General features: G+C 43.3%; 1 protein-coding gene and 2 non-coding genes across 3 annotated transcripts in view; all 3 read left to right on the top strand.

Annotated features, from left to right (window-relative positions):
- LOC120841913 (ficolin-2-like) overlaps positions 1-10,699 on the top strand; it is a 45,387-nt gene extending 34,688 nt beyond the window's left edge. Inside the window, exons 4-5 of the mRNA XM_040212914.1 lie at positions 94-264; positions 10,273-10,699. Coding sequence (XP_040068848.1) covers positions 94-264; positions 10,273-10,580 — 479 coding nt within the window. The 3' untranslated portion in view covers positions 10,581-10,699. The remainder of the gene's footprint in view (positions 1-93; positions 265-10,272) is intronic.
- Trnas-uga lies at positions 1,566-1,638 on the top strand. Its single transcript has one exon. It is a non-coding gene; the product is annotated as a tRNA-Ser (tRNA).
- On the top strand, positions 1,868-1,940 carry Trnas-uga. The gene has a single exon. It is a non-coding gene; the product is annotated as a tRNA-Ser (tRNA).
- Positions 10,700-15,730: the final 5,031 nt, after the last annotated feature.

Here is a 15,730-nt window from a genome sequence, read left to right as displayed (position 1 = left end):
ATCAATTTAAAAAAAAACATTTATGAGTTAGTCTTACTTTGCAGGATGTATTGGTGTTTTAATCCTGAATGTATTTCTTACATTCCACTAAAGGGCTCAACAATATTCATGCCCTCACGACCCATCCAAATAGCGATCAAGTTCTCAGGATTGAACTGACATCACTAAAGGACGAAACAATTATTGTGCAGTATGGTAAATTTAAAGTCGGTCCCAAAAAAGACGGCTACCGACTGACCATCGGCGATTACAGGAGCCCTAATGGTAAATATCGGCGCTTTTACCCTGCCTCTTGCACTCTGCTCTCGCGTCGCCTGCAGCGCTGCGTTAGTCGGTGGGTGCTGGAACTTTTAAAAGACGCTCTTCACATGAGGTTAGAAACAAACTTCAGAAATTTAAACTTTTACTCAGCATGTGACGGCCAGCATCATACAGGGTTTTTTATGATCGTTTGTGTGAACTCTAGAAAATTCAGTGTGAACCGTGTCTTTCACAGCGCTGGATTAAGGGAAAGGGGGGGGGGGGGGTAAGCAGGCTGCAGCCGATGGCCCAATCCGTGGAAGTAGAGGAGGGGGAACTATTATTTCAATGTTTTTAAATGTAGCCCCAGTTAATTAAACAAGGAGGCAGAGCTTTCGTCTAATGCAATTTCGTTTAGTTCAAGTTACATTGCGAGGGGTTTGAATACATTGACTTGCCACCTCGCAGCATTTGTGGATGCGTTGCCGCGGAGACTTTTCAAGTTTTCTCTTAATCACTGTAACTAAATGGTAACGGGAAAAGACGCCTGTTATCACCTTCTCTGAGCAGGCGCTGACTCCACTAAAAGGAAAGCTCATTACGCTCTTCGAGAATCACAACCAGATGCGGATTGTCGGGCCAGTTGCGACCTCAAATCTCTACAATGATAAAAATATACGTACCCTCACGCTGTTAGAAAAACAAGTGAGCAAAAAGATAGTAACTGCGGCCGTTAATAGCCCTCTATGACCGTCACTACCTCTCTTCTAACTGTTTCACCTCAAATGCACCACAGCAGTAAACGCGGTAATTACTAATATTAGCTAAGACATCGGAATAGTAATTTGTACTTCTCAGTGTGGAAAAGGAAAATAAAGATGATCTGAATCACGATGCATATCGTAATTTAAATCAGATCAGTTCCGCAGTGACTTTTTAAATCTAACCTTACGCACCAAAGTAATCCCGACATATATTTTAATTAGCGTTTGTCTTTTCTTTGATTCCTCCCATGTACATTTTTCTGTATTTAAATCCCAGAATCCTCAGAAGAGTTATATGGGGCTGAAGACGAGCACACGAGCAAAAATGAGTGATATTTTAGACAAATCGGAGCGTTAAGTTTTCTTTCTTCCTCACGCTTGTGCGTGAGTTACGTAACGTCTTTTTGCAAGCAAATCAGAACGCAAGATAAAAAATTAAACAAAATATTTTTTTTATTATTTAGGTAATACCAATCTTTCACGTTTAAAAATATATCTGTAGATAAAAAAAATCCAAACTGGTGGCAGCTGATAAAACCGTTTGCTCTACTGACGTCTAAACCCTGGTTAGCTCAGTTGGTAGAGTGCTCCACCTGAAATGGAGAGGTCCCGGGTTCGATACCCGGACCAGGCGGATCTTTTCGGTCGCTCACCAGTCACCTAGCTGTGTTTGGAGATTTATGTTTGTCCTTTGTCCCTCTTGTTCCCCTTCTCCAGGGATTATTTTCATCATTCTTGTCCAGCTCGCTTGCACCTTTGCAATTAATTGCATTATAATTATAACCTTAAATTGCAAGCTTCTCCCTCGTTGGTGTTAGACTGGTGGCAGCTGATAGAACCCGTTTGCTCTACTGACGTCTAACCCCTGGTTAGCTCAGTTGGTAGGGTGCTCCACCTGAAATGGAGAGGTCCCGGGTTCGATACCGGGACCAGGCGGATCTTTTCGGTCGCTCACCAGTCACCTAGCTGTGTTTGGAGGTTTGTGTTTGTCGTTTGTCCTTCTTGTTTTCCTTCTCCGGGGATTATTTTCATCAAACTTTTAGATTCAAAAATATACGAAAGAGTCAGACGAAGACGACGGACAGGACAAACATCTTTGCGACCTCAGATCCTGTCTGTCCTCTTCGTCTGACTCTTTCGTATATTTCTGAATTTATTACCAACGCGCTCAATCCAAGTTTAAAGTAGAGTTGACCCATGCATGACCAAAATGGAACGCTTCTTGGTATATCTAGAATATTCCTGTATACTTTTACCCCGAGTGTAAAAGATAACGAGGCCAGAACGACCTTGCCTAGTCAGTCTCGCCTTAGCTCACTTCCGAACATTCTAGGCCGAATCTTTGAGAAACCGAGTGTATACTCGATAAGGATCCGAACGCAGCCGTGCCGACTCTCTCACACCCTTTCGACGCGACGCACTCTAGCTTTCGCCGGCGCCCGACTCTTTATTTCTGACCGCTCGGACGCTCGCGACGCTCTATACAGTTATATTGGTTTACAGATTTGGTTGTTCGTTTTAGTTTGCGCGCAATATCGCCAGGTTAAACGTTTATTTCAGTTCATTATTTTATCGTCCCTTCGCATTCATCGGTAAACAGTGATCTAAATCTAACTAACTTGTAATAAATCAAATACATTTAGTTTGAATCAAATAGATTCGATTGAAATCAAACAAATCTTATTTACTTATGATTTAAAAAAAAAACAATGATATATATATGGGTGGTTTCATCTCAAATCGTGCAGGCAAAAAGGGACAAATTTTTAATTTCGATAAAAAAAAAATATTTTATGGCGCCGTTTCTAAAACCGCAGTCGCCATAAACCGCAAGTTCGTCGGAGTTTTTGTTCTCGACTTCTGAATTTTTAAAGAGGCCGCGGCGGAAAGCGGTGTTTTTCACACCCGTCGTGGGTCGGATGCTTCGCTCGATCTTCCGCCGTGGATGTTCAGTCCACATTATATTATCTTTTTTCAAGCACTCTGTAGACACATCTAAAAGGCTCCAATACCATAAAATAGCTTTAGGCGTTTTGCTTCTTTTTTTCTGTAAAAATGTCAAAAACGCCCCCTCGGTCAATTGTTGACGAACTTTGACAATTAATTACTGGCGATCTACTTGAGTTACATTAATATTTTTTTATGTCCACGGAGAGCCCAAAACACTCTCTTTATATGTATTATAAAATGACTCGGCTGTATGAAATATCCTTTGCGGTACGTTTACGTTAATGTTATGCGAAAACCAAAAAGTACCATTTTTGAAATTGATTTTCTCAAAAAAACAATTTTTTTATTTTTTTTATTTTTTTTTTCAAATGTAGATATGATAGCTGTCTACACAAAAATCAAGCCGAGAACGTGTGTATTTTGTTTGTATGTTTAATATTTAGGCCTCAATATCGGAAAAAGACGTCCTTGTTTTGCAAGACCTAAGTCGGACATAGCGACCCATGCGTCTCTATGAATTGTGAAAAAGTTTTCTTGAATTTTCTTCTGCATTTTGTAATCAATTATAAACGGATTTTGTGGTATTGAATATTTATTTATGTTTTGATAAGAGCGGGAACCACGAGATACATATCTAACCAAATCAGCAGGCCTAGTAGACTTTCAATAACCAAAAGGCACAGACGTTGGATTGTTTCGATTTATAAACCTTTCACAGTAAACTAGCACGACTAGCTATTAGCTGTCATATTACTAAGACAAAGAAGGTCACCACATCGTCGATATATTATATACAATTCTTTCCGAAACCCAACACTGGGGTTTTTTCCCCGCACATCGCACAGGTCACCAGGGAATGTCCTTTCACTTCCGTAATACACAAACGTGGTGACACAGAAACGGTCCGAAACACACAGAGAGTGTGTCATGGAGAGGGGTAGAAAATAAAAATAAATAAATAGGAATTAAATTGCCCAACTCCGATCTTAACGAAAATTGCGTTAAAAAAATAATAAAGTATTTAAGTTCGAGCGGTGGCAAGGCGATAGGTCCACGCCTGGTGGAGAGTCAGACGAAGAAGTCGACGACACGTAAAGGTAACAAAAAAAAAAAAGAAATTAATAAAGACGGGAAAACTCAGCCGCACATGGCAAGAACAAAAACCAACTCCTTCGGGCATTCCCTAAACGGGACGCAACCAAATGCGTGCGAACAAGCTCTCTACATCACCGCCAGGCCTCTACGCCATGACGAAATAAACCCAACAACTGAACAGTTCTAACAAACAGTAAGTAAGAAAACATTGAAAAAAAGAAAGTTCAGAAAAAAACCCACCGGCGAAACAAAGTTCAGCGGGGCGAAGAAACACACACGAGTCGGTCCCACGACACTGAAGTCTGGCAGGATGACGGCGTCCAGATAATGCTCGAATCTGTTCCTCCCTCTATTACGCACAGCCACGACGGCTGTGCGGAACAGTGGCTGTACGAAAGAAAGTGAAGAATAGATTCGAGCAGGGGGTGCGTGAGAAGGTAACCGAGACCATGCTTCAAGCTTCATATCGGGAGAGGAGCTTTCGATGTAGTTTCTGCAGTTACTCAAACTTTCTCTTTCCCCTTCCCTTTTTCAAAAGAACACGTCAGCCGGTGCTAACTTTTTATCTCGGGAGAAGCCCATTATTCACAAACGGTTATAGTTGACAAGGAGGCTGACTCGACCCAACTATATCTCCGGGCAGAATACAAACAGAAGTATATTTACCAACACGCTCGTTTTAATGTCAGTCTCCGGGCTTTGCCGTTTCCAAAAGAGATAACCCTTTATCAGGACAGAACGAGCGGGTTGGTGGGGATAATTAAACTTAAACAGTCCCTTTTTAAGAACAAAACGAGCGTGTTGGTAACGGTAATTAGACATGAGGAAGATACATAGAAAGGGGGGGGCGGACAACGAAGACTTCCAACTAGCAACAACATTTATTGACCCGAAGTTTGCATATATAGGTGAAGGAGGGGAGGGTGAAAGACGCTACACTGGAAAGTGGGAAAGCGATGGGAGAGAGTGTAGAGCCAGGGAAATGAGGGACGATCCCGTGGGGTAGAAATATAATCGCTTGGAACCGCGGAAACGAGGGATGTCAGCTCTGGCCCCAGGAAGTTTATCTCCCTCCTGGATAAGCGTATGGACGGGGATCCGAAGTTGCTGTGACTGTGGTGCATGGCGAAGGCCTCCATGATCTCTCGTCCGTATCTTGATTCGTGAACGCCAATCCTGGTGGTCGAGGGAAGGTCGGCCGAACAGGGTTCGCTGCACTCAGAGGTGTGTTCGGCAATCGGGTGGTAACAAATCTCCGAAGTGTCGGAAGCGGCTTTCTTGATCTCGTTTGCATGTTCCCTCACCCGATCGTTTAGGCATCGGCCCGTCTGTCCGATGTATTTAGCACCGCAGGACATGGGAATCGAATACACGCACTCTTTGCAGCAGGTTACATAATTGGTCTGGTGCTTTTTCTGGCACGGGGGCGCTGGACCGCAAGTCCCTTCTCGTTCTTCCTCAAGTTTAATAGATAACCCTTCGGTGCTATCGGATCTCCCCGGAGAGAGAGCACGGCCGTTTCAAGGTAAGGATAGGGCGCTCGAAGCTAGAGCAAGCAGGCGGTATCGTTTCTCGCATGCCCGGATGGCTGGTTTCAAATTTCCTCACAACCCTAACGAAATCGGCCAATCTTCGTGTGTGCGTCTGCGGGATTTGTGTCCCGCGCCGCCGGTTTCAGCGCGCACGCGGCGTTGTTTTGGCTGGCAGAACAGTTGTTTACCGTCAATATTGTAAGGCCGTGGTGCCCTCATCCTTTCAGGCAACGATTCCTTTGTTTTCCCTTGTGCAATACTCTGACTGACTCCTCCTGGGTGGCTTTCACTGTTCGCCGCGTCAACGACACATTCGTGCCATTTCACTCCTCGTGACACAGGGTGCGCTGCTCGATTTACTGTCACGGGTCGTCCTATCTAACACAACGAGCGCGAAAGGTCGTGGTCATCTGCTGGCTCCGAAAGGGCGGGACGTTCATACAGGCCAATGAGGGCCCCGAATCAATACGACGTCCCTGCCGACTCCTACACGTTAAAAATTTACGACACCTGCTGGTCTGTTAAGAAGTGTCGCTTTCTCTTTTGAACTCCTCCGATGTAGCTTGCCGCCTATAATAAAATATAAAAATAATAAATATAACAGGGTGGAACTACTATATTTGATTGTTATGTGGGAAGGTTGGAAAAGGCAAAAATATTTCCAAGTTTGTGAAGACGCGCAATTCGCAAGTCCATTTCGAGCCGTAAAAAACACGTTTTTGTACGATATTGATGCTTAAATATAGAACATACAATCAAAATACACACTTTCTCGACTTGATTTTCGTTTAGAAAACTATCACATCTACATTTTAACGGAAAATAAAAAAAAAAAATATAAGAGATGGGTTTTTTGAGAAAATCAATTTCAAAAATGGTACTTTTTGGTTGTCACATAACGTTAACGTAAACGTACCGCAAAGGATATTTCATACAGCCGAGTCATTTTATAATATAAATAAACAGCGTGCTTTAGGCTCTCCGTGGACATAAAAAATATCGATGTAACCCAAGTAGATCACCAGTAATTAATTGTCAAAGTTCGTCAACAATTGACCGAGGGGGCTTTTTTGACATTTTTACAGAAAAAAAGCAAAACGCCTAAGATTATTTTATGGTATTGGAGTCTTTTAAATGTATCCACAGAGTGCTTGAAAAAAGTTAATATAATCTGGACTGAACCTCCACGGCGGGAGATCAAGCGAAACATCCGACCCACGACGGGTGTGAAAAACACTGCTTTTCGCCGCGGCCTCTTTAAAAATTTATAAATCCAGAAAAAAAATTCCTTCGAACTTGCGGTTTGTGGCGACTGTGGTTTTAGAAACGGCGCCATAACATATATTTTTTTCATCAAAATTAAAAATTCGACCCTTTTTGCCTGCACGATTTGAGATGATACCACCCATATATATATATATATATATATATATATATATATATACATATATATAAAACTGAGAAGAAAAAAACCCTTAGTGAAAACAGCAACAACGGACGATTTAATCTTCGACGTTTCGGCCGGAGTCCGGCCTTCGTCAGGAAGGCCGGAGTCCGGCCGAAACGTCGAAGATTAAATCGTCCGTTGTTGCTGTTTTCCACTAAGGGTTTTTTTCTTCTCAGTTTTATACCCACGCCTTCGGCCTCCCGCCACCATGCCCGTTATATATATATATATATATATATATATATATATATATATATATAGGGTGTCACCCTATTGAAAAAACCAGCTTAAGCTGGTCCCAGCTTCAAGCTGGGTTATTGCCCCAGCATGCCCAGCTTGGCATGCTGGTCATGCTGGTTGATCTGGTCATACTGGTCATGATGGTTGATCTGGTCCCAGCTTCAAGCTGGGTTATTGCCCCAGCATGCCCAGTTTGGCATGCTGGTCATGCTGTTAAACTGGTCATGCTGGTGAACTTCCCAACCAGTTTAACCTGTTTAAATTAATACACAGAATAAAAAAGCCAAGCTCGTCAGAAAAGCCAACTCGGCATCCAATTTATTATTTTCGTACTTGCGGCAGCCTCACATGAACTCAAATGCTACACATCCTCGGCGCTGACACAGTACTAACCGACGCACAGATTCTCGGTGCAAATTGTCTACAATGTTAATAAAACCAGATTGCTTATCTCTCAACACGAAAAAAATACTAGACACAGGCCAAAAACAGGCAATAGCAGACGAAAATACTACACGGACGAGAGAAGCGAACCTGGGTCCCGCCAGCGATGGGGGCGAAGCGGCAACTTGCGTGGTCGGCAGAGGCGAGGAAATCCGTGTGGCTTGGATGGCATTGGCGATACTCCTCGGCACCGCCGTCATTCTTGGGCACACACACGTTCGAAGACACGAAGCGACGCCGCAGTCGGGACGTCTGACATCTTCCCGCACTGAACGGACTGCCGCTCGCTGTCTTCTCAAAACCCGCTTCGCTTGCACCGTCGTTCAACTAGTCTCCAAACAACGCGCACACAGCCGTCCCTTCGATCTGCCCTCTGCCCAAGCTATCCAAACGCGTCTTCGATTCTCCGTTTCTACCACTCTCTCTCTCTCTCTCTCTTTTCTCGCACACAAAGGTAGCTTGCAGCGCGCCTGACGCGCCCGGTGGTCTACCAAAAACGAGAGGACAAAGAACAGGACGTGGCCTCGTTCCAGCAGCCGACCTTGTCGCGCGCGCTCCCAGCAATGCCAGTTCGGCTATCTCTAGCCGACCTTGGCGTGCGCGCTCCCAGCATGACCAGCTTGACCACCACGATTATTATTTCGACCAGATTCACCAGCTTGTCTCCCAGCATGACCAGCTCGTCTCCCAGCTTGACCACATTGGCTCCATGGAAAACCAGTTTGACCAGTTAAGACCAGACTGGCTCCCAGCTACACCAGATTGAATCTAAAACCAGATTCGAGTGAGACCATGCTGGTTTTTACTTAGACCAGACTGACCAGCTTAAATTCCAGCTTGCCCAGCTTAAACCAGCTTGATTGCCAGCTAAACCAGTTTAATTACCACATTGACCAGTTTGACCACCTTGATTACCAGCTTGACCACCTTAATTACCAGCTTGACCAGTTTGATTTTCATGCTGGTTTTTCCAATAGGGCACAAAAGAAAATTTACAGTCTTTTTTACCGCAAAAATAAACTAGACATCGCCGAACGCTCATTCTCCGCCCAAAGGTAGCGCTAGAGGTCACAACCAGATGCCAAAGTTTCAGCCCGATCCGATAACTTAATCAAAAGTTATAACTGATTTTCTGAAAATTTCTATGGGAAAATGGCGGCCGACGGAGTTTTCGAACACATGGGGCTCTATGGCACCAGAAACCGAAAACGGGCAAAAGTGGGCTCCATTTTCCCATTGAAATTTTCAGAAAATCACTTATAACTTTTGATTAAGTTATCGGATCGGGCTGAAACTTTGGCATCTGGTTGTGACCTCTAGCTCTACCTTTCGGCGGAGAATGAGCGTTCGGCGATGCCTAGTTTATTTTTGCGGTAAAAAAAGACCATGTAAATTTTCTTTTGTGACACCCTGTATATATATATATATATATATATATATATATATATATATATATATATATATATTTTTTTTTTTTTTTTTTTTGTGGTAGTGCAGTCAAAGCTTTTTGCGCATGGGCGTCCGAGCACCTACAACGCGAATCAAAGCTTTGCACGTGCACTCCTCACATCCTCTGAAATGCCACAAAAAGTTGTCTACGATTATTGGCGATTTTCATCGCGTATTTTTTTGCTTACTTTCACGCTTCGTCGTTAGACCGACAGACTCTGTGGATATTTGATTCCCTCAAGACGTCTTGCGAGCAAACCTGCCGCCACAGCTTCCTATTCTAGCCGCTAGGTGCCGCCGATTTCGCAGAAGTCGCTTATCCGAAGATGCGAAAACATGGGCTATGTAGCTTAGACGAGCAAGTAGTTGCATCTCCTCTCGCAAATAATTCGAGCGTTAATGGTTTCCTTTTACTAAATGATTCGTTCCTTGTGCCATTCAGGATCAATCTTCAGGAATTTGATTAGTATGAAGAAAAAAAAGGCATAATTCTCCTAAAATTGTTTAGCCTTGATCATTGAGGAAAGGCATGCCCCAAATATGGCGGGTTTGTGCAATTTTATTCAATTTTTGTTTCTAGAATAATGATATATAACAGTAGTGCCTGTCACTAATTGTCACGAAAAGTCGGAAAACTAATATTTGTTACTGCATTTTTTTTTATTTTGTGAAAATAAACACGGATTCATTTGTACACTTAGAACAGGCACATGTCAATCTTTCCACCCGCACACCGCGCAGCCTTGGACCTGTTGCACGAGTGGGTAAATGTAGCGCATCCCCCCGATTCCCACGTGCTTAAAGTATTTCTAAAATGAACTGATTTACTGCATTTTTATGACACTCAGCAAGTTTCTGACTGAAACCATACGTTTATATTTAGCATTTAAAAATGTAATCAACAAATTGTAGTTAATTACCCGACTTCTTGACGATTAGTCCCCTACTTTATGTCCCCCTGGGAGCGTAACTCACCTACACAGACCGCAATAGTGCAGTGTTCACGGCTTTTTATTGTTGCTGTTAAATGTGTAAAACTTATTTCAAACACCCTGTATAAGAATGTTGGAGTGGTCAACGTCATTGATTCCTCCACACTTTGCTTGCGCAGGTTCCGATTACGACGGGTTGGCGTTCCACGACCAAACCACGTTTTCCGTCGCGAAAAAAACCGATCGGGTTGACCCTTGCTCTGGATCGCTGAAAACTGGTGGCTGGTGGTTTCCACCTTTTGGCTGCAGCTTTTCGAATCTTAATGGGCGTAAACTTAAAGGTGATATTCCCAAAAATAACATGGGCTTTGGTATTACCTGGTACAAAACAGGCGATTTTGATTCCTACCGAAACGGCTACAAAAGTGTGGAGATGAAGGTCAGGGATGTCGATTTTGAACTCTGTATGGGCCGAATTTCAACATAGTTCTCTTATTCCTGACGTCTGCATTAGTGCAAAAAGCACCAATTCAAGACGAAGTGTCCATTCACTATACTCCGTGAGTTTTTCGACTTTAATAAATTGTATCTGCCCACATTAAAAAGAAAGAAAAAGCCACAGTGTCTCTTTTAATATTCCTAAAACGACTTAAAGGGGAAAGAACAAGCGCCGATGCATTAAAGACAAATACATGATTTACTTAATTCATTTCGATTCCTTTCAATTCGCTTTGTCATCCTTCTTGATTTCATTAACTCTAATTCGCCTGGGTGGTCACGTAAACGTGACAGCGACCCTCCGAAGACAGCGCGCCCTCTGACGACGGATTTTTGACGCACTTCTGGCGTATTTTCGTCGTTTTTGTGTCGCCGACGTGTTCTCGCTCAAGGACTTTAAAGGTTGGCTGAACGATGAAACGTATAAGGCTTTCGCCTTAAAAAAAAAAAAAAAGCATCTGGATGGTACATTTTATGCCGTTTGCATATCTTTTTAAACAAAAAAAGATAACAAAAAGCTTTGAGTCAGAATACAGTGAAAGCCATTTTATTTTATTTTATCGTATTTATATTATAAGCGTTAATTCTTTACATTAATAATTACTTTGCTCAAGCCGGCTGAAATGTATCTAAATGATATTACAAATTGCCACAACACAAAAGTAATGAATTACAATTGCAAATTACTACAACACAAAAGTAATGAATTACAACTACAAGTTACCGCAAAAAGTAATTAAAATAGTTTCAAATTACTCTTTCATAATCTTTAAAGAAAATGTATACAAAATTCAATATCATACAAACATTTCATCAAACGTTAGTTACTATCAAGGAGAGCCAACTAGAACTTCTTGTTACATCTTGGGACCAGCTGAGCTTCGAAACTTTCGCCGGAGAGAGATCCTCTTTTGAAGGAAAACGTGTCTATAGCCATGCTGAACAATCTCTCAGCGGCCGCCAACGACGGTAGTCCAGTGTTAAAACGGAAGCTAAACCGAACGAAGGAACTTACTCTACATTTGCAAAGTAACAGCCGTCAACTCTACACCTAGCCAGTGGGCAAAACCATAGAGAGATACCAACATGCGCGCCCTAACCAAACGGACTTGACCTTGTCTGTCAGTTTTGTGGGTTCACGTCTTCCCGAAATACTTACTACGCTTGCGGTTGATCCTGGATGCGCCTGATATCGGATTGCCTTGCTATTGAGTGTTCCTGTGGGCTGTGTGTGGTGTTACCGACAGGATGCAGCCGCCTCAAGTCTCACGGTGTTTCGTGTCCGCCAGCGGGCGGATGCCGAAGTCAGAGTACCGAGGCTTGATCGGAACGACTAACTATGGCGTCGTGTTCGAGAAAGATCGCGGCCTGTTGTCAGGCCCCCGTGTGAATATTTTGAAGGAAGACGAATAAAGGAAGGGAGGCTTTTTGGTTGGTTTCCGATGCCTTAGCGTGACTCTGCCTAGCGTCGTCAGCTCGCACCGGGGCCCAACGCGACACTGTTTTCTTTGTGTCAATTTCGGGGCCAGGTAATCTTCGAGGGGGACAAAAGCCACGCTCGGGGAAGCCCATTCCTGGTCAAAGCAACATAAACCCAGGAGGATTTAGGTGGCACGACCCTCTAGTCCGACCATCACACGAATCAGCGCCCAGAGACGAAAACCACATTTGTCGTTTCTGTTCGTTATTTCTTAAAGACTCCTTATTTTTTGTGCACGTGCAAGAACTGCTTCTTTTTGTAACCATTTCCGGGCAAACAAAAAAACATATGCCTGAAAACCCAAATATTAACTGCGAATTTAATTAAGATTACCGCCACTAGGGTAATTCATTACATTACAAAAAATATCTACATCAGAAAGTAATGAGATACATTACAAATTATTCTAGGAAGTAATTTATTTACAGTAATTAAATTACAGTAATTGCATTTATGCCACATGTGTTCCGGAGACACTTCGCGTTGCTGGAAATATGATCGCTGTTATGAAATGTCTTGAAAGTCTGCGACACACTGCCCAGAAAATGCGCTAAAAAACATTCTTTTTTTTTTCCTTTTTAGCACCCATTTTAAGAATACCCGTATTTTACAAGCATGAAGCGTTACAAAAACTCACTAATTACACTGTGTAATTTTATTCAGGTAAAACGATGAAAAAGTTAATTGTGAAAAGCGGTTACTCATCGCAGCAAATTACACGGTATGACGCGAGCACACCACTTGCAAAATATCAAAATATTCAATAATGGCAACACGTATTATTTTTAGCTTTAAAAATGAACCCGAAATTTCGTGCTCTGAACATTATACTTAACAGAAACTTGACAACTGTAAAGGAAAGAAAACGCATGCACATGCCACGTTTCACCTGTAGAGGTTGCTGTGTAAACACAGAAAATCGTCAACGATGGACGAATTCCTACAATTTCCCCTCTCTTGAATTACAAGGCCCGCTCATGAGAAGTTTCTCTCCGCTGGTGCACTTGATGCTGGGGTGGTATCCACGAACTGCGTAACAGCAGTGAGGTACAGGAACTCCTCGCTCTCGCGGTAGAAGGATTATTCTTTCTTGTGACTTGTACGTTTTGGGTTTATTATGCCCGAAGAACGTCTTCTGCTCTTTCCCTGCCAAAGAAGAAAACGCGTTCCCGGGACGACTGTTGCATTCCTTACTTTGTCTATGAACAGCATTTTTGGCGAGATAGATCGCTCTAAACGGATCTTTGGTTAGAACCAGGTATTTTTTGGCCCAAAGAACAATTTTCAAATTGATTGGCACCCTTTTTATAGGAGAGTATTAAGCTCCCGCAAAACATTTAATGATGCACATCATAGTTTCATTCACTTGTTTACTCTACACTCTGCGGTTACAGAGGCTTTCGGGCCAGCTCGGCAAAAATGTAAAGCTGTACGATAGGATATCCGCATTCGATTCGCATCCGCAGCACCTGGCACACGCATCCGATTCGCAATCCGCCACTTCTCAATCACTTTTATCCGCATCCGCCAGTTGACTGGACATATCCGCGGATGATCTGCGGGTAATCCGCGGATATACGGGGCTCTATTCTTATTTTCACATCAAGAACCATAATAAAAAAAGTCCGGCTCCACGCGGAGAATTGCTAATTTCCCATTTATGTGGAGGACTGAGATATATGTAGGTGCATATTTGATTAGATATATGTTGTCTTAACAAGACCTACACATTTCAAACACCAAAAACATCACTTCTTCCTCTGACAACCAAATCTTGTGAGAACTACTGCGCCGCGTATGGACAATGCGATAAACTTGCTTTTTTCTTTAGAGGAAAATGGGTATAGTCGTCTGCAATGCCCAGACGCGGACATGAAAGCTGTGCGTCGGCGTCCATTTTCGCCTTCGTCCGTCTGCTATAGACGTTCTCCGAAATTCAATCTGGGCACTTTGATCACTATCATCATCTAAGAAATGATATATGTGCCGTATTAATGGCGGACTTCTGTTTAGTTATGACGGAAGAAGTTGAAAATGCTCCTAAGCTGATAATTCGAGGCCTATTGATTCGAGACGTTAGCACTTTGCGAAGCAGGGATTGAATGCAAGAGCTGAGTAAGCATTCATTTCTAACTCGAGACTGGTCAATCTGTTTGTAGCACACAATCGGCTTCAAAGTCCCTTGATTTAAAACGCTTTTTCAAGACGTATGTGTGGGTTGGCACTTCGTTTTCACTGGTCGCATCTCTGTGGACATCGACACAGAGAGAGATCGTGAAAGAACTGTACACTGAAGAGCACATTCTCGTTTGCCGTTGACTTACGAAAGTGACGACGCCCGATACAATTCTGGAGGCTACAGGTTCATTGCCGCCGTTAGTATGGTAAAGGTGAATCTGCCATTTCGGAAATGCGGAAAGGGTGAGGCCAAACAAGAGTTTGTGACAATAACGCATTTTTCGTAAACGCCTTCCAGGGGCGTGGAGAGATCAAAAGCATGTTTTACCCCACCAGAAGTAACAACGTTCAAGATGGCTGCGCCCTTGTAGAAAAGGTGCTTACACGCTTGGTGCTGCTTGATCAACTCCACCGGTCCATAGCGTTCGCTACGGTCGGACCTAATGTGAAACGGAGTATGAATAAGAATGTCACCACTGTTTGACGAGAACGCGAGCATGCGCACAACTCTACTTGGAAGAGGGCCATTGCTCAAGCGGCTTACTTTCATGCTTGCTCCCGCATCCCGAATACGGAACGCTCAAAACTTTCCTTCTTCTCGGGAAAGCGATATCTTTGAAAATTCCCTAGGACGGCGGGCTATGTTTCCTCTTCATTCAGGTTGAAATACGCGTGAACTCCAAAGATCTGATCTCCGGCGACGTGCAACAGCAACAGCATCGTAATCTTCTGTCCGTCCTCTCATTTGGTAACTGGTTCCGTTGCTGTTACGCAGATATTTTCACTCGGCCTTCAAAAGGTTTACAGTTTTCAACAGTGTTGCCTATAAAGAAGAGCGGCTCTGGTGCTTTCAACCCCTTCATGATCGAGGCTGCCTTAGAAGCGCTTACGACTCGGCCATCCTTCCTTCACTTTGGACACCACGTGACGAGCAAGGATGAGGAGAGCTTAGGCTTAAGCGAGAGAGCAAGTCGAGTCATGGAGATCGTTTGCAATTTAATGGCTAACGCCTCCTGCTCAGATTGGTTCCTAATGCGCATGCGCTGCGTTGTAGCGTGGCGAGGACGAAAGCATGTGAAAAGGCGGAGAAGTTTGCAGACGATTAACGCTTCCGACACCTCCTCGCACCTCGTATTGTAAACGCGGCCCATACACCACGTGACCCTTATACAGCAGTTGGAAACTCTCTGAAATCTAGGAACACTAGCAAGGATGCAACAAGACCAGCGCGTGGGAGCGAAGCGACGAGTTGACGCAAAAACTCGAGTATAAGTACAAGGGTAAGGAGGGCGTTCCCATCGCTCTAAGCTGCCAGCCCAACAACTGTTACAGCTCTCATAACAATACACCTTTCTTCACAACTCTTTTTCTCTCGGGAACGCGTTTTTCATGTTCAGAGTTAAGCTTAACAATAATATTGGATTATGTCAACATATTTAAAAAGGTTTAAATACCAATAAAAATGTTCCTTACAAAGCCAA

Source organism: Ixodes scapularis, unplaced genomic scaffold, assembly GCF_016920785.2.
Source record: "Ixodes scapularis isolate PalLabHiFi unplaced genomic scaffold, ASM1692078v2 ptg000720l_1___fragment_3__unscaffolded, whole genome shotgun sequence".
Taxonomy (NCBI): Eukaryota; Metazoa; Arthropoda; class Arachnida; order Ixodida; family Ixodidae; genus Ixodes; species Ixodes scapularis.
This window is presented reverse-complemented; position numbering and strand designations above follow the sequence as displayed.